This window comes from Pseudophryne corroboree, chromosome 9 (genome assembly GCF_028390025.1).
Source record: "Pseudophryne corroboree isolate aPseCor3 chromosome 9, aPseCor3.hap2, whole genome shotgun sequence".
Classification (NCBI taxonomy): Eukaryota; Metazoa; Chordata; class Amphibia; order Anura; family Myobatrachidae; genus Pseudophryne; species Pseudophryne corroboree.
Window position 1 is genome coordinate 381,998,282 of NC_086452.1, and position 19,158 is coordinate 382,017,439.

Below are 19,158 nucleotides of genomic sequence, written 5' to 3' on the forward strand. Positions count from 1 at the left end.
GTGGCTTAAATGAAGTGCCGCGGTAACCCCTCCCCTGTTCCGCCTCCGCCCGCCCCGTTTTGCCTCCGCCCCGCCCCCTATCCGTGTCATAACACCGCCCCGCCCCCCTGCTGAGCCGACCTGGCTGCTCTCTCCCGGAGAGAGCAGCCAGGATGTCGGCATGTATGCACTATACATCAGATAGTAATGTTAGTACCATCTTATCAACTGGAGAATATGATTGCAAAATCAAAACTATGTGTCGTCACTTAGATAATTTTGTAATCAACACCCACCTACAACTAAGTTGAGCTCATGGGCAGGAATTTCATGTTATCGTTATGGGCAACTGAAATAGAAAAAGTTATACTCTGTCCCTCTCTCTAACGTTTGGGGTCATGCATAACAGTAATAAAAATGAAACAAAGCAGGTGCATGGCTTGCTAGATGTCTAGTTGAGCAGTTCACATATACCCCAGTTGGCCTAAACAGCAATGATGTGAATAAATTATACACATGCCCTCAAAATTTCTTAACATTTATCAAATTTATGAGTGCCATTTGAAATACATGTCTGTAAGTAGGAATATTATTTCTTTTTCCTATCTTTTACAGGTTGAGTAAACATTTTAGCACACATGGAGAGCTCATTTACATTGTGGGAAGAAAGGACAGGTTTCCATTATGATGAAGATATTTTAGTAAATGGACTAAATCCCACGCACCTTATTGTTAGTGATGAGTTCAGAGATGATGACATAATCACCGGACAGGAGGATGACTATCACACCTCCCACAATGAGGAGGATACAAGCCAACTTTCTGAAAGTTCACTAGAAGTGAAGATGAAGGATATGATGTCACTAGATACTACCGGAAAAGACTTTGTGGTTCTTCAACACTCTTGTGTGGAAGATGTTAGGGAATACGAGAAGCAATTAAATTTTTTGGTGGATGAACCTATAATGTGCATTGAAAAGAACACAACATACTGGACTGGAGGAGGTGGAGAGTCCCTAACTGAGGGAGAGTTTCCAACACTTTCAGATGACAAACAGTTGGATGTTGGCCAGACAGTTCCCCACCTCACAGTAGAGATGGAACCAGCACATAGCAATGCGAGAATTTGCCTTCCTCTTCAGAAAACATTGAGGAATCTCAGACTACTTGATCTGAAGCTGAAATATAATAATCACCAACTTGCGCTGGAACACCCAAGATCAGAACGTAACAATGAATCGAGCTCTGATGAAAATGATTCGAAGTTCTCAGAATTAAGAGAGAAAGAGAATATAATCCTGGGCGATGAAAAAGAAGCAGAAACCTCATATTTGATTGAGCTTCTCTCCCAGTGTCACTTCAAACTAGAGCAAATGGAAGAGCTAAGACACTACTCCAGGAAACTGGCTTGGAGTGTAAGTTCTTCCGATATAAATATCTTTCCAAAACATTGCACAAAAACAATTGATAAATCTTCCTTTGAGTTTCTGGGTGGTGCAGGTACCATTTGATAGACTCAAATCTGACCTTCATAAAAAACTGATACACACTTTATGGGGCTATTGAGGTAAATGTATGTGACAGCAGTCAGCAAGCATAATTTATAATCCAAATATTTACAAGGCAAAACATTTGTAATGTATTGCTAGTAGATTAAATGTTCGGGATGCGCTCAGGATCCAGACATAATAAGGTCAGCAGAATCCTGACGGTCAGAATCCCGACGGACCCATCGGTAAGTACTGGGATTAAGGTTAGGGGGAAGGGTTAGGCTGCGTGCAGAGGGGGGGCAGGGGTAGTAAGGTGTTAGGCTGCAGGAGAGGACGGTTAGGTTGCAGGTTGGGTGGGCTTGGGTTAAAATATTACATGGGATCCATTGGGATTTAGTGTTCAGGTTTCTGACCATCAGGATCCCGATTGTTGGTATTCTGATACCATCCCGAAATATTCAGATTGCTAAAGAAAAAAATGTGCTATACATAAGATTTTTTTTAAAAGATACCAGAATAAAATTAATTGTACATATATATTTCTCACATAATACATTTTAAGAAAAAAATAAATTGACAATAGAACTATAATCTACAAATGATTAGTATTTTTCTAAAGTTACTGCAGGTTATGTTCTAACAATTACATTGATAGAGGAATAAACACTTTAATTTTATACGTTACATTTTTTTGTCAACTTCATTAGTTTGAATCAGCTTGAAACTGATAATATAGTAACCTGCAATATCATAGGCTGATATCATAGTCACAACTTCTGACATTAGAGGCTCTGTCCATAAATGATCTAGCTTTTATTAAATCTTTTTTATACATTAAAAACTACCTGTTTCCTAGTCAATACAATCTTGACCTAATAGTAACTATGAGATGTGGTATGTTTTGTCTCCATTCATCATGTCAAGGATGAGGACATCAACATAGTCATAATGTCAACATACTTGGCATGTTGATGTTGCCCACGTAGACATTCATCATGTCGACACTGATGAAATCTCAACATGATTAAAATGTTGACAAAACGTTCTTGGTGGTCTAATGGTGACTTGCTGAGTTCGGCGAGTCCGGTGTGCCCAGCGGTGACTTTTGGGTCAGGCAGAGATGTCCTCATAATTTACGGCTCATTGTGAGGTGGTAAGAATTACTAATCCCTATTCCTAACCCTCCCCCTAGTGCCTGACTCTAACCCTCACATCTTTAGTGACTAATCCTAATCCCCTATAGCCTATTCCTCCCCATAGTGCCTAACTTTAAACCACCCTTCCCGTAGGCTAATCCTCACATATCTCAACCATCCCTGTAGAGCCTAACCTTAAACTGCCCCTTCCATTGCCTAACCCTCTGCAGCTACAGCCTAACCCTCACCCTCCGCTCCCTGCAGAATGTCGACATTTAACATGCTGGTGTGAGCATGTTGACATTCTGAAGATGCCGACAATCAATGTCTACATTTCAGCAATGTCAACATAACTGACATTATGACTGCATCCAATAAATATATATTTCTGATAGTTTGCACATATTAAAGTAATGGTACTTATACAGGCTATATCCCACAGTAAGTGAAAAGCTGCTGCCTTATCAAGCTCCCAATAACTGTCTTACTGCTAATCAGGCTATAGGGGGAATTCAGTTGCTTGTGAAAAGTTTTGACTTTTCATGAAAAGTGGTTTTCACCCAATTCAATTGCATATGAAGTAAACATGCGAAAATTCTCAATAGGATTTAGCTCAAATTGTTTTTCACCACCTTCTGAGAAGGTGAAAAGTTGGGGAAAATCCCTGTTTTAAGGTACACCCTCCCTAATGATGAATTATCCACTTAGAGTGTTTTAATTATCTTAATTTGGCCAAGAATGACTTGTCATTTTTTGGGGTAAAATATGAAAAATGCAAGAAACTGTGTTAAATGTGGGACAGGTATATGGGGGTGCTTTAAGAATGGCAGAGGTGTGTTTAAGATAGCAGGTGGGTGTTAGAGGGTTTTTTTTTATTTTTTATTTTTTTTTATTAAAGCAGCTTAAAATGACACAGATATATAATTAAAGGCATTTTTATGCACCCATAATTTAAGGAGAGCATTTATTTTGCAGAAAAACACTTGCTTTCTATAATTCTATAACACAGGTTCTCAAACTCGGTCCTCAGGACCCCACACAGTGCATGTTTTGCAGGTCTCCTCACAGAATCGCAAGTGAAATAATTAGCTCCACCTGTGGACCTTTAAAAATGTGTCTGTGAGTAATTAATACACCTGTGCACTTGCTGGGTTACCTGCAAAACATGCACTGTGTGGTGTCCTGAGGACCGAGTTTGAGAACCCCTGTTCTATAAGAACCCCAAATGCTTTTATTATGGCCACTAATAGACTTCTATACTGTTAGCAAATATTAGTTCGTCTTTTTTGGGGTAGAGGCAGATTTCCTCATTTTCACCTATACTTAACACATGAAAAACAAGCAAGAGTTATCTGTTGAAACACTTAACACTAATTCTCTAATTGGATTGCACAATGAGTTAACACTCAACAACAGATGTTAAGTGAATTTAACGGCGATATGTGCGATAAGTTAACACTCGAAAACGTAAAACTTTATCACCACTAATTGAACTCCCCCCCTATATGTGAAACTTAAATGTGGAATTGACTTTTCACCTGTCCTGAATGTGTCTTAAGGTGCATATGCACTATGTGATTCGCTCAGTGAGCATTATCACATAGTGTTTCCCCTCCTGGTCCCATCCGCCGACTTTTTGCATGCACACTGAGCGATATCATTAAAGATATCACTCAGTGACGTCATGCCACGACCGGCCCTTTCATGCAGTTTTGGATGATAAGTCCAAATTGAACTGCATGCACAGCCGACAGTGGGGGACGATAGCTATGCGTGGGACCACGCATCGTTCATTGTCTGTAGCATACACACTGGGTGATATTACAAACAATATCGCCCAGAAGAAGGAAAATGAGCGATATCATCTGTTTTATTGCCCAGTGTGTACGCACCTTTAGTCACTGGATTTAGATAATTGTGTGACACACCCGGCCCGAGTGTGAGTGTGATTACCTTATCGGTGCGGGGAAACCCAGTTCTTGTTATCCGGCAGTTCAGAGACACCTGCTGGGGACTCAAGGAGCAAGTAACAATAGGGCTATGCGATCAGTATCACTGACCTGGTTTGGAAGTGTTGTGGACTCGGGGTTTCTTCCGGTGACCGGGAAGAGGAACCGCTACTGGGTCGCAGTAGAGATGGCCGGATGTAGGTCTTCCTCATACAGGATTAGGACGGTAGGCAGGAGGCACGGGTGAATGCTTGAAGGTCTCCTGAAAGACAAGACTTGTAAAGGTGCTGATGAATTGGTGGAGAGTACCAAAAGCTTACTGTGAGCGATGTTGGGGTGCTGGAGGCACTGAGGTGCTAGAGGCACCGAAATGCTAGAGTTACTGAGGTGTTTGAAGGCGCTGAGGCGCTTAGAGACGTTGAGATGCTTGGAGGCACAGTGGTGCTGGAGGCACGAAGGTGCTGGAGGCACAGAGGTGCTGGAGGCACAGAGGTGCCGAGTGCTAAGGCACGGAGGTGCTGAGTGCTGAGGCACGGAGGTGCTGAGTGCTGAGGCACGGAGGTGCTGAGTGCTGAGGCACGGAGGTGCTGAGGCACGGAGACACTGGAGGCACGGAGGTGCTGAGTGCTGGGGCACGGAGGTGCTGAGGCACGGAGATGCTGAGGCACGAAGATGCTGAGGCACGGAGGTGCTGGGAAGCACAGAGATGCTGAGGCACGGAGGTGCTGGGAAGCACTGAGATGCTGAGGCATGGGGGTGCTGGGAAGCACGGAGATGCTGAGGCACGGAGGTGCTGGGAAGCACGGAGATGCTGAAGCACGGAGGTGCTGGGAAGCACGGAGATGCTGAAGCACGGAGAAACGGGAGCTCTGGAGATCACCACCACAGTCGCAGCAACGATGATACTCAGGCGCCGGAGCATTGCCCGGCGTCTGAATTTGAACTTCCCGCCAGGGCCTGATTGGTGGAGATACCAATGACGTCACCCGCACCTCCCGTGGACGTCGAGCGCACACGCTGGCCGGACGGATCGCTGGACGCCGGAAACCGCCAGTGAGGACGGCCGCACGGAGACCCAGCGCGCCCGGCGGGGTAAGTATGGAGACGGCGGCGGCGCTGTGACAGTACCCCCTCCTCTAGGAGTGGCCCCTGGACACTTTCCTGGTTTCGTAGGGTGTCTAGAATGGAAAATCCGGATTAGTCGAGGAGCCGAGACCTCAGAAGCCTTTATCCAACTTCTCTCCTCAGGACCATATCCTTTCCATTCCACCAGATATTGCAGATTCTTGTGAAGGTAACGAGAGTCTAGAATAGTTTTGATCTCGAAGTCTGTTCCTGTTTCAGTCTGCACTGAGGTGGGGCTAGAGGTCTTTGAATGAAAACGATTAAGGACGAGAGGACGAAGAAGAGAAACATGGAAGGCATTTGGTATACGTAGGTGAGAAGGTAAACCCAGCTTACAGACCACAGGATTTAGGACTTGTAGCACAGGGTAAGGACCGATGAATCTTGGAGCAAACTTCATGGTGGGCACCTTCAACCGGAGATTACGTGTGGACAGCCATACCCTGTCACCAACCTTGTATTGAGGAGCGGCTCGCCGTTTCTTATCTGCGAAGAACTTGTACCGGACTGAAACCTTCTTAAGATTAGCATGAATCTTACTCCAAATTTGTCCGAAGTGTTGTAGAGTGGACGTTACAGCTGGAACCTCTTCTATCGGAAGGCTTGGTAATTCCGGAACACGTGGATGGAACCCGTAGTTGACGAAGAATGGAGATTCACCAGTGGAAGAATGAAACGAATGGTTATGGGCAAACTCCGCCCAAGGTAACAACTCCACCCAGTTGTCCTGTGAAGGGGAGAGATAAAGACGAAGGAAAGTCTCTAGATCTTGATTGACTCGTTCCGTTTGTCCATTCGTTTGGGGATGATAAGCGGAGGAAAACTTAAGTTTAATCTGTAAAGTTGAGCAGAGGGCTTTCCAAAACCTTGCGGTGAACTGTACCCCACGATCAGAGACTATTTCCTGTGGCAACCCATGCAACCGAAAATGTTCTTGGATGAATAGTAGAGCTAGTTTCGGAGTTGTCGGTAGACCAGTCAATGGAACGAAGTGTGCCATCTTCGAAAAACGGTCGACGATCACCCAGACGGTGTTGCAACCCTTGGAACAGGGCAAGTCAGTGATGAAGTCCATGGAAATGTAAGTCCAGGGTCTCACAGGAATAGGCAAAGGATGAAGCAACCCAGCAGGAGGCAGGCAAGGAGATTTATGTTGTGTATACTGTGGACAAGAATTAACGTAATCCTGTACATCCTTCCTCATGGTGTTCCACCAGTAAGACCTTTGCAGAAACTTGTACATCTTCTGGGCACCGGGATGACCGGAAAACTTGGAGTTATGGCCCCACTGTAATATTCTTGGCCGGAATCTAGCAGGTACGGACATTCTTCCAGGAGGAGGAGCTGGAGTAGTTAATGCAGCGGAGACAGAAACTGGATTTAGAATTAAACTCCGCTCAAAAGATTCATCCTCGTCTGTGGAAACTTGTGAACGGGACAGCGCATCCACTTTAATATTGAGAGTCCCGGTCCGGTACTTGATAACAAAAGAAAATCGAGTAAAGAAAAGTGCCCATCTCGCTTGGCGAGGATTCAAGCATTGTGCGGATTTGATGTACAGCAAATTTTTGTGATCCGTGTAAATGGTAAACACATGTTTAGCCCCTTCTAAGAGGTATCTCCACTCTTCCAAGGCGGATTTAATTGCCAAAAGTTTCTGGTCTCCAATAGTGTAATTTCGTTCGGCCGGAGAGAATTTACGAGAGTGGAAGCCACACGGATGTAATTTCTTATCAGAGGAGTACTGAGAGAGAACGGCCCCAACCCCGACTGAAGATGCGTCAACCTCTAGGAAGAAAGGTTCATCGAAATTTGGTTGTTGGAGAACAGGAGCAGACATGAAAGCTAACTTCAAGTGGGAAAAGGCCTCAATGGCTTCAGGAGGCCACAAACTCGGATTAGAGCCCTTTCTCGTCAAGGCAGTAATGGGCGCAACAATGGTGGAGAAACCTCTAACGAATTTCCTGTAGTAATTCGCCAAGCCCAGGAATCTTTGTATTGCTTTTAAAGAGAGAGGCTGAGTCCAGTCACAAATGGCAGAGAGCTTTTCCGGATCCATGCGAAGCTCCGTCCCTGAGATGATATAACCGAGGAACGGAATTGATGTTACTTCAAAGGTACATTTGGAAAGCTTAGCATAGAGATGATTCTCTCGTAAACGGTGGAGCACTTCTTTGACTTGAGTCCTGTGCTCAACAAGATTTTTGGAAAAAATCAGTATGTCGTCCAAATATACCACAACACTCAGATATAACATGTCTCAGAAGATTTTGTTGACGAATCCCTGGAAAACAGCAGGAGCATTACTAAGACCGAACGGCATCACCAGGTATTCGTAATGCCCATCCCGGGTATTGAAGGCAGTCTTCCATTCATCCCCTTCTCGGATGCGTATAAGATTATAAGCTCCCCTCAAGTCGAGTTTGGAGAAAATGCGGGCGCCACGAACCCTATCAAATAACTCTGTGATTAGTGGCAAGGGGTATTTATTCTTGATAGTGATATAGTTTAAGCCGCGGTAGTCGATACATGGTCTCAACCCCCCGTCCTTCTTCTTCACAAAAAAGAAGCCCGCTCCAGCAGGGGAGGAAGAGGGGCGAATAAATCCCTTGAGCAGATTGGACTTAATATATTCCGACATAGCTTGAGTCTCGGGAAGAGACAGGGGATATGTGCGACCACGAGGTGGCGTCTTCCCTGGGACAAGGTCAATAGGGCAGTCCCAAGGCCTATGAGGTGGTAACAGATCAGCTGCTTGTTCCGAAAACACATCCTTGTACCCTTGATACGCCTCCGGAATATGCTCTTCATCCGTCTTAGAAGAGACACGGAGCGGACAAACGGGAGTGAGACAGTTAGCGTGACAAAAGGAACTCCAAGAAAGAATTTGGGAAGACTTCCAGTCAATGTGGGGATTATGAATTTTCAGCCAAGGCATTCCAAGGACCAGATCGTGATGCATTTCTGGAATCACCAAGAGTTCCAGACTTTCTTGATGTAGAGCCCCGACCTGAAGCTTAACTGGCTCTGTGCGACACATTATGAGACCCTTGGAAATTCTAGTACCGTTGATAGCCGTCAACGAAATAGGCCGCTCGATAGGCCGTAACTTTAAATCCATGCTTTGGACACAGGAGGAAGAAACGAAGTTCTCCGCAGCTCCGGAATCCAACAGGGCTTCACAAGACTTGGAGGCTGAATCGGTGACTAAAGTTACAGGAAGCAAACAGTCCAAAATTGGAGAAGATTTTGTCGTAACCCCCAGCTTGACTCCTCCGGAACAAGCTAGGCCTGCCCGTTTCCCGGACGGGATTTACAAAACTTGAGGAAATGATCTGCGGCTCCACAGTAAAGGCAAAGTTTACCCTCACGACGACGCTGTCGTTCTTCCGGAGACAGTCGGGATCGGTTAATTTGCATGGGCTCGTCCGAGCTAGGCATAGCCACAAGTCTAGGAGTAGGATTCCGGACCTGGAAAGTCCACGCTCCTGCATCCGAAGATCCACCTTGATGCAAAGGGAAATCAACTCTTCTAATGGATCCGGCAGATCCCTTGTGACCAACTCATCTTTCAGCCGGTCGGAGAGACCGTTCCAGAAGGCAGCTCTCAGAGCGTCATTATTCCAGCGCAATTCAGAGGCAATGGTCTGGAAATGAACCACGTACTGACCCACGGAACGGGAGCCCTGACGAACACGGAGCAAGTCGGAAGAAGCAGTGGTCATCCTGCCGGGCTCGTCGAAGATTCTTCGAAAGGACGTGATGAAGTTGGTTTAGTTGGAAACCACGGGATCAGATCGTTCCCACAACGGAGACACCCAATCCAACGCTGACCCTTCAAGCAGGGAAATGATATACGCTACCTTAGAGCGATCCGTAGGGAAGTTATGAGAGAGCAGCTCGAAGTGCACCTCGCACTGATTAAAAAATCCACGGCAATTCTTTGGGTTCCCATTATAGCGGGAAGGAGTAGGAAGCTGAAGACGTGACCTGGTACCGGCCGGAGGTTGGACATTACTGGAAACAGCAACTGGAGTAGTTACGGGAGCTGGAGCCGGAATTGCGGAGGCTAAGGATGCTTGGATTTGATCCAATCGGCCGGACAATTCCTGGAGATATTGCATCACCTGACCCTGTGTCGCCTCTTGAGACTGAACTCGGGAAGCCAAACTTTGGATGGCGCTTGACTCTGTGTTCCGATTCCCCGGGTCCATGTGGCCTGAGTATACTATCACTGTGCTGGTTTGGAAGTGTTGTGGACTCGGGGTTTCTTCCGGTGACCGGGAAGAGGAACCGCTACTGGGTCGCAGTAGAGATGGCCGGATGTAGGTCTTCCTCATACAGGATTAGGATGGTAGGCAGGAGGCACGGGTGAATGCTTGAAGGTCTCCTGAAAGACAAGACTTGTAAAGGTGCTGATGAATTGGTGGAGAGTACCAAAAGCTTACTGTGAGCGATGTTGGGGTGCTGGAGGCACTGAGGTGCTAGAGGCACCGAAATGCTAGAGTTACTGAGGTGTTTGAAGGCGCTGAGGCGCTTAGAGACGTTGAGATGCTTGGAGGCACAGTGGTGCTGGAGGCACGAAGGTGCTGGAGGCACAGAGGTGCTGGAGGCACAGAGGTGCCGAGTGCTGAGGGACGGAGGTGCCGAGTGCTGAGGCACGGAGGTGCTGAGTGCTGAGGTACATAGGTGCTGAGTGCTGAGGCACGGAGGTGCTGAGGCACAGAGATGCTGAGGCACGGAGACACTGGAGGCACGGAGGTGCTGAGTGCTGGGGCACGGAGGTGCTGAGGCACGGAGATGCTGAGGCACGGAGACACTGGAGGCACGGAGATGCTGAGGCACGGAGGTGCTGGGAAGCACAGAGATGCTGAGGCACGGAGGTGCTGGGAAGCACTGAGATGCTGAGGCACGGGGGTGCTGGGAAGCACGGAGATGCTGAGGCACGGAGGTGCTGGGAAGCACGGAGATGCTGAAGCACGGAGGTGCTGGGAAGCACGGAGATGCTGAAGCATGGAGAAACGGGAGCTCTGGAGATCACCACCACAGTTGCAGCAACGATGATACTCAGGCGCCGGAGCATTGCCCGGCTTCTGAATTTGAACTTCCCGCCAGGGCCTGATTGGTGGAGATACCGATGACGTCACCCGCACCTCCCGTGGACGTCGAGCGCACACGCTGGCCGGACGGAGCGCTGGACGCCGGAAACCACCAGCGAGGACGGCCGCACGGAGACCCAGCGCGCCCGGAGGGGTAAGTATGGAGACCGCGGCGGCGCTGTGACAATGGTCTTTTATTATTCCACAACTGTTACAATCTGCATGTGTACTACGTCACTGGGGCGAGAACCCCTGAATTTCTCTATGCTGTCAGACATCTGGTAAATAAACAAATCACTTCAATACTGCTTCTGTACTTGTAACAAACACAACACGCTCAGTACAGTGGTCTCATCAACAGTAAGTGAGTTACTTTATCTATAGCTTATATAACATATCACAACAGTGCTATTAATACTAGTATGTCCCACTCACTATCTTAGGCTAGCAATGGTACACCTTTTATCACTAACACTTGCAAGTGTGTGGTAAACAAAACCCCGAACTGTGCGCAGGGATTTAAGTCTCTATTTCTGTAAATAGGGTTTACACCCACAGTCACTGTCCCATTCACCGTTGCTGGGTAGCAGAATCTGCCTTTGGGCAGGTAACCCAGTATTAATATGAGATATGGAAGGAGAGAAGGGGAGACATGTGTCTTTGTAATAGCCCTGGCTCAGTTCTGTGGTGACAGTGCTGATGCTCAGTGGCCCTGGCTCAGTTCTGTGGTGACAGTGCTGATGCCCAGTGTCCCTGGCTCAGTTCTGTGGTGACAGTGCTAATGCCCAGTACCTTCCCGAGTTGCCAGCTCCAGCTGGATGTCGCGATCCCTGACACACAGTATCCCTTGGTCACTGTAGTCTCGCCCGCTCGGCAGCTGCCTGTGCGTAGTAGGCCTCTGTGGAAGCGATCACTGCCTGGCTGTCTCTAAACCTGGGTCACGCTAGTGTGGACGCTCTGCGTTGCCGCACTCAGCTCTGACCCCTTGTCCTGCTCCGGGAACACCGCCTCTGCGTCACTCCTGCTCCGCGCCACGTGTGTCCACACACTGGCCCTCCTGCACGCTCTCCACACTGCAGCTCCTGTTTCCTTCTTTGCACACATGTAATGTTGCAACTGCTCAGCTCACTCCTCACACAGGTCAGGGGTTTATCAAAATAGCAGGGCTTTTCCTTTCCTGCTTCAGAGCTGAGTCTGCCTTCCCTGGGTCCTAGTGCCCCTCTTGTTCCATTAACCCTGTGTTGTCAGAATCTTGAATAGTCTGAGGGAATCTCTGATATCTCTAGGGCAATCTTGCAGGGGTTCCTGCTGGGACAGGGGTACCACAATTGCTCTGTGGTCTCAATGATGAATACAGTAATAGAATGGTTATAATGTAAAGTTGGTTCTCCTGCAGAGAACTCTGGCAGACAGTGGGAGTCTACAGCAAGATGAGAAACTGGTATTCGATCTGTGGTATCAATGATGCACGCAGTAATCAGAGTGGTGATAAAGTAACAGAGTGCTGATAATGTAAAGTTGGTTCTTCTGCAGAGAACTCTGATAGACAGTGGGAGTCTACAGCAAGATGAGGAACTGGTATTCTAAATAAAAAATTATAGAGTTTCTACACTCAACTGGGAGTCAGTAAAATATGACAGTGGAGTGGGGAGACAAGACAGCTGAGTGATGAGGCCTGGAATGACTTACATACTGACTGGTCTGTTTTTTATGTTAGATCCGGGACTAGGACCTGCTTTCTATATTATCCATCAGAGCTGAGGACAGTAGTTGCTAGCTCTGGGCTTTGCTTTTACCATTAACAAAAAATAGGTGACTAATTTGTATAAATTTTTATTAAAAACAACCACTGGTGGACTTCTATTTCTTTTGGTAACCTTGACGGAGACTGGAATCCATTTTTTTTTTCACAAGCCACTAGATCTTGGGTCTGTTTTTTTTTTTTACTGTCCATCAGTACAGATGTATGTTTTTTACACTGGCAACCAGTACTTGGCTTTAATTTTTATACTAATCTCAAGTACCTGGGTGTACTTTTTATGCTACCAATGGGTCTGCTTTACACACTAACCACCAAGACTTGGGTCTGCTTTACACACTAACCACCAGGATTTGGGTCTGCTTTACACACTAATCACCAGGACTTGGGTCTTGGTTTCACGTACTAACCACCAGGACATGGGTCTGCTTTACACACTAACCACCAGGACTTGGGTCTGCTTTACACACTAACCACCAGGACTTGGGTCTGCTTTACACACTAATCCCCAGGACTTGGGTCTTGGTTTTACATACTAACCACCAGGACATGAGTCTGCTTTACACACTAACCACCAGGACATGAGTCTGCTTTACACACTAACCACCTGGGCATGAGTCTGCTTTACACACTAACCACCAGGACATGGGTCTGCTTTACACACTAACCACCAGGAATTGGGTCTGCTTTACACACTAACCACCAGGATTTGGGTCTTGGCTTCACGTACTAACCACCAGGACATGGGTCTGCTTTACACACTAACCACCAGGACTTGGGTCTGCTTTACAAACTAACCACCAGGACTTGGGTATGCTTAACACACTAACCACCAGGACTTGTGTCTGCTTTCCACACTAACCACCAGGACTTGGGTCTGCTTTACACACTAACCACCAGGATTTGGGTCTGCTTTACACACTAATCACCAGGACTTGGGTCTTGGTTTCATGTACTAACCACCAGGACATGGGTCTGCTTTACACACTAACCACCAGGACTTGGGTCTGCTTTACACACTAACCACCAGGACTTGGGTCTGCTTTACACACTAACCACCAGGACTTGGGTCTGCTTTACACACTAACCACCAGGATTTGGGTCTGCTTTACACACTAATCACCAGGACTTGGGTCTTGGTTTCATGTACTAACCACCAGGACATAGGTCTGCTTTACACACTAACCACCAGGACTTGGATCTGCTTTACACACTAATCACCAGGACTTGGGTCTTGGTTTTACACACTAACCACCAGGACATGAGTCTGCTTTACACACTAACCACCAGGACATGGGTCTGCTTTACACACTAACCACCAGGACTTGGATCTGCTTTACACACTAATCACCAGGACTTGGGTCTTGGCTATCAGGACTGAGGTATGCCATGGCCAATTTTTTATAATAGTTGCTAAGACCACTGTCCGTTTTTCACAGTAGCATCCATGACTGGGGTTGCCACCAGGGTCACTAGCCACCAAAACTGTGGTCTGCTTTATACACTAGCTACCAGGACTACAGTACAGTCTGCATTTCACACTAAAGACCAGGACTGGTATCTGATTTTACACTAGCTGTCATGTTAATAATCTACTTTATCCACTATCCATTAGTACCAGGGTCTGTATTTATACACTGTCTGTATTTATACACTAGCCACTTGGATTGATTTGTTTTAAACAGGCTACTAACAATGGTGAATAAGAAACTTTGGGGGTCATTCCGAGTTGATCGTAGCCCTGCAAAATTTTGCAGGGCTATGATCATGACAATAGACATGCGGGGGGACGCCCAGCACAGGGCTATCCAGCCCCACATGTCAGTGCCGCCTCCCCCCCCCCCTCCCCACACACACAGAAGTGCAAAAGCATCGCACAGCGGCAATGCTTTTGCACTTTAGGAGTAGCTCCCGGCCAGCGCAGCTTTAGCGTGCTGGCCGGGAGCTACTCGTCGCTCTCCGGCCCACATCGGCTGCGTGTAACGTCATGCAGTCGCTGCGGCCCGCCCCCCGCACGGTCCGGCCATGCCTGCGTTGGCTGGACCACGCCCACAAAACGACGGCCAAACACCACCATTCCGCCCCCGCCCAGCGACTGCCTCTGCCTGTCAATCAGGCAGAGGCGATCGTAGCTCAGCGACGGCCTTTGACTGTCTGGCATGCGCCGGCACACTGCAGTGCCAGCGCATGCGCAGTTCTGACCCGATCGCTGCGCTGCGATAAACTGCAGCGTGCGATCGGGTCAGAATGACCCCCTTTGAGGGCACAGAATAACGGACCAAGGGAAGCAAGTAAAAAATGTATGCCTTGCCAAGTTGGAATAATATACAAATAATAATTTAATTAACTGAATTACACTTGCTTTGCTTTTATGACTCTGCTAGTTGGGTTGCCAAGTAATCACATATACTGTACCATTCCTCTTAAGTGCGCTTTTTGGTGATGATATAACTGCATCACTTTGGATATTAATGATTTTGATTTTGTACCATATTGGAGAATGAACCCTACATATTACATGAAACAGATCTTTTTCATCTTATTGGAATGTAAAAATAATTTATTACCACTTTATTGTACATGTATTGGTAAATGATAAGAAAATAATCCTGAGCTAAGAGACAACAATTAGCTGGTTTCCAAACCACCCCATGCAGATTTTTTCATTGTTCTGTTTGCCCTGCAGCTTTGGGAAGCCCAGGAAAGCAATGAGTATTTAAAAGAAAAAGTAGCAGAGCTGCACAGAGACAATGCGCAGAAAGAAGAGGAAATCTTCCTGCTGACAGAGGAGCTTATCAGATCCCGGAGACTGTGCCAAAAATCGGAGAGAGTCACACACCTGCAAGAAAAGGCTACACAGCCCAGCGACCATACAGGGAACCGATCAAAGCAACGCGAGTTCGAGTCTATCTACACAATAAATGATAAATTAGCCGTAAAAGACGAACCAACAGGCCAAGACACTTCTAAAATCTGTGTCATTTTGTAAGCTTGTCAGAGTATGGCCTTCAGTTTACACGATAGAGCATCTCAGTTTGCAAACACTCATGGAACGTGCCCCCAACACTCCCATAACATACCGACCAGGCGGAATATATTTGTGCGTCTGTTTAGTATAAGGAAGTGATAAACCAGTGATATGTGCAAGGTGATAAACACACCAGACAATCAGCTTCTAACTGTTAATTTACATATTGGAGCTGATTAGCTGATGTGTTTATCACCTTGCACATATCACTGGTTTATCACTTCCTTATGCCTTCTCCAGGTTAATACATCTGCCCCACTGTGAGTTACATGCACTGTGCTACATCTTAGTGGTCTAGACGCATGTACATATGTCCACATACATCTTTGCTATATCCCGCCATGTATGGCACAGTTTTGCATGTCTTAAGGTGGGTACACACTAGTAGATATATCTGCAGATCAATTGATCTGCAGATATATCTATCGACGGATCGAGCAGTGTGTTCAGCATACACACTGCCCGATCCGTCGGGGACTGACGTCATGAACTGGGCGGGCGTGTACACACGCCCGCCCAGTTCAGCTGTCAATCCCCGCCGGCCGCCGCAGCATGTTTTCGGGCGGTCGGCCGACCGCCCCGTACACACACAGCGACGCGCCAATGTATCAGTAGATATATTGGCCGTCGGCTGTGCTGCGCGGCCGACGCGATACGTCTGTGAACGACGAAGTTCACAGACGTATCGGCCGTACACACTGGCCGACGCTCCCGCGATATATCGGCCGTTCAAGAGAACGGCCGATATATCGACCAGTGTGTACGGGCCTTAAGACTCAGAAATTTAGCCATGCCTTGTGATTTTTCTCAATTTGCTTCTTTAATATGTTACTTTATACATATTCTATTATGGCAAATAAAAATTGTAGTTACAATAAACATGCTAATTTATGTGCGTGTTGGCATTGTGTGCGACTCACACCCAATGAAAATACTGTAGATCACAAATGAATTGCTAAACAATTAATTTTTTTAAACAATTCACACCTAGCACATATATCTACAACATGTAAGTTTAGCAATGCATTGAGCTTATGCAAATAACTGTTATTTTTAACAAATACATTTTTTATTCATTTTTGTGACTTATTAAAAGACTACATGCAAAATGCAGACAGTTTTATTTGCTTTGTTAAAAGTGCTTGTTTCGGCATAACCATATGAATATAGCATGCAATACTTTTCACAATGCACTTTAAAAGCTTCAAAAATAATATTGTTTTTTAATATTTTAATGATTGAAAACATTGTTGAATAAAACAAAACAGAATCACTCTTTTGTTAACAATCTGTATGAATTTCGCACAACATATGCTGTAGAATACAGTATGAATACAGAGATGAGCAAACAGTTTTGTCAAAATTGAACTGTATTTTTCCCTCTCTAGGGGGTAAATTTACTAGGCAGTGGGGTTGGAAATCCAGGCATATTTGTTATGGTTTCCCGGCAGGATTGCATCATACTTGCCTACTTCTGAAAAAGCATTTCAGGGAGATTGTGAAATTAACACCTATCAGCGCGGACGTGTACTGCTACATCTGAGAGGCGTGTCCTAAACATGGCTTACATCCAAATGTAAATGAGCCCCAAAGTTAGTAAAATCTACATGTTGATGAAAAGACACTGATATTTTTCATTATTTGTTTGTGTATTGTGTTTTACAGGAGGTTCCATATACTGTAAGCGGCCATGAGAAAACTAATTTAAAGTGCATGTAGCCATAGGGATCATTGTGCCTTATAACCAATGCAGGGAAACTGTAGTTATGAGCCCATTCTAATGTGTGTATCTCTGATTTCTTTTTTTTCCAGCTGAACATTGGGGATAAGGTGCAATCAGGGATATTGATGGACTAGTCAGGGAGATTGCTGCTATTTCAGGGAGTATCTTGCAGAATGCGGGAGGGTAGGCAACTATGGATTGCATCCCACTGATTTACTAAAGTCGAATCTTCAAACCTGTTGAGAAACCACACTTTAGAGCACACCTAACATAGTCTGTATGCTGGTCAGCCAGGTCCAGGAAGTCATAGAAACATAAACTTTCACGGCAAATAAGAACCACTTGGGCCATCTAGTCTGTCCATGTACATGCACGCAATAGGCTTAATTTTTTTAGTCGGGAACCTATAATACTCCACAAGCGCTAAAGCATGTCAATTAAGGGGGGCTGCGAGCGATCACTCAAGACATTTTCTGCGCTTGCATAGAACCACAAACATTGGATTAGTACCTGCACCAACGGGTTTATGTACTAATCTGAATCGGGCTCTGGTCCAGAACACTGTACAAATCTATATGCCCTTTGCATGTATATATATATATATATATATATATATATCCCACGTAGAAACTCCGGCACTCCTGTAATGGCAAAAAAATTCCTTGCTCCTGTGCCTTCCACCTGGGGGTCTGCCCCAGAATACCAATGCAGAACAAATGAGGCGGCACTTGGAGTCTGATACAAATAGTGAATAGTGTATTGGCAAAAGAGTTGACGTTTCGTGGACGTACTCCCCTTCCTCAGAACAATCTAAACAGTGCAACATGTGAACAATAAATACCCAATTTACCCCATGACTCCCACCAGCGTGCATCCTCGACACGTTGCCCGCGGCTCCGATCAGGCACCTCCGGCTTCCGGCGGCGGGGCGGAAGTGACGCGACGGGGCCCGGCTTGGTGATCATGGTAACGCTATGCCTGACTGCCCGCTGTGCTCCCGCGGTCCCATCAGCTGCCCACAGCCGGGCGGATGTGACATCATGGAACCCGGCTTGGTTGCCTAGGAAACACTGAAAAACATACACACAATAATTCATAAATGGTGCCCAAATGTTAATCAGTGCACAAAACATGATAAAGTATAAAATCCAATATTAAAAAAGGACAAGTGTTAAGCTCATCAGCTACTACAAATATAATTATATAAATATATAAAGAATTAAAATCAATTTATCCGTGTAAGCACTCAACTATTGCACATGTGTGCACAAATCCCCTACCATACCGACTACAAATATGTCTAAAATCTTAAAAAGAAGGTGTACACCATATGTTTAGAAAACCATATTGTGCTAGCTAATCCATGTGAATTAGCCTTTGAACTATTTCTTTTATATTACAGCCATTTAAAAAAATATATATATATATACCAGGGCAGAAACACAAGTATGGGCTCATTAATAGTCTTCTGAATTACAGGTCTAATAAAACTCCAAAATCATGCAGGATTCACATATATTCATAAAAAGTGTATGAGACAAAGAGGGTACCCCAGGCAGCTTTTATTAAGGCCAGGAAGAAGGCCCTTCTCAAGGATAGAAGTGTTCTGTTGAATCCCAAGGTGGCACAGAAATCAGATAGTGCTATCACATGGGTTAATGAGTTTAACTCATCTAGTACTCGCACAACCAATGCAGCCAAAAAGCTTTGGCCCATTGTGTCATCTGATATGGATCTTCCCAACTTGTATAAAAAGAGGCTGATGCCCAGTTTCACGAGAGGGCGCAGTATAAGGGATTTAGTTGTGAAGACTGACATTACAAATACGAAAACAGCACCTACACATTTCCTGACGAAAAAAAATGGGTGC

The 19,158-nt window shown here is 45.9% G+C and overlaps 1 protein-coding gene across 1 annotated transcript in view; it reads left to right on the top strand.

Annotated features, from left to right (window-relative positions):
* The window catches only part of LOC134957059 (uncharacterized), a 36,408-nt gene extending 20,740 nt beyond the window's left edge, over positions 1–15,668 (top strand). The window contains exons 3-4 of the mRNA XM_063938826.1: positions 595–1,394; positions 15,224–15,668. Coding sequence (XP_063794896.1) covers positions 618–1,394; positions 15,224–15,526 — 1,080 coding nt within the window. The 5' untranslated portion in view covers positions 595–617 and the 3' untranslated portion in view covers positions 15,527–15,668. The remainder of the gene's footprint in view (positions 1–594; positions 1,395–15,223) is intronic.
* The last annotated feature ends 3,490 nt before the right edge of the window (positions 15,669–19,158 follow it).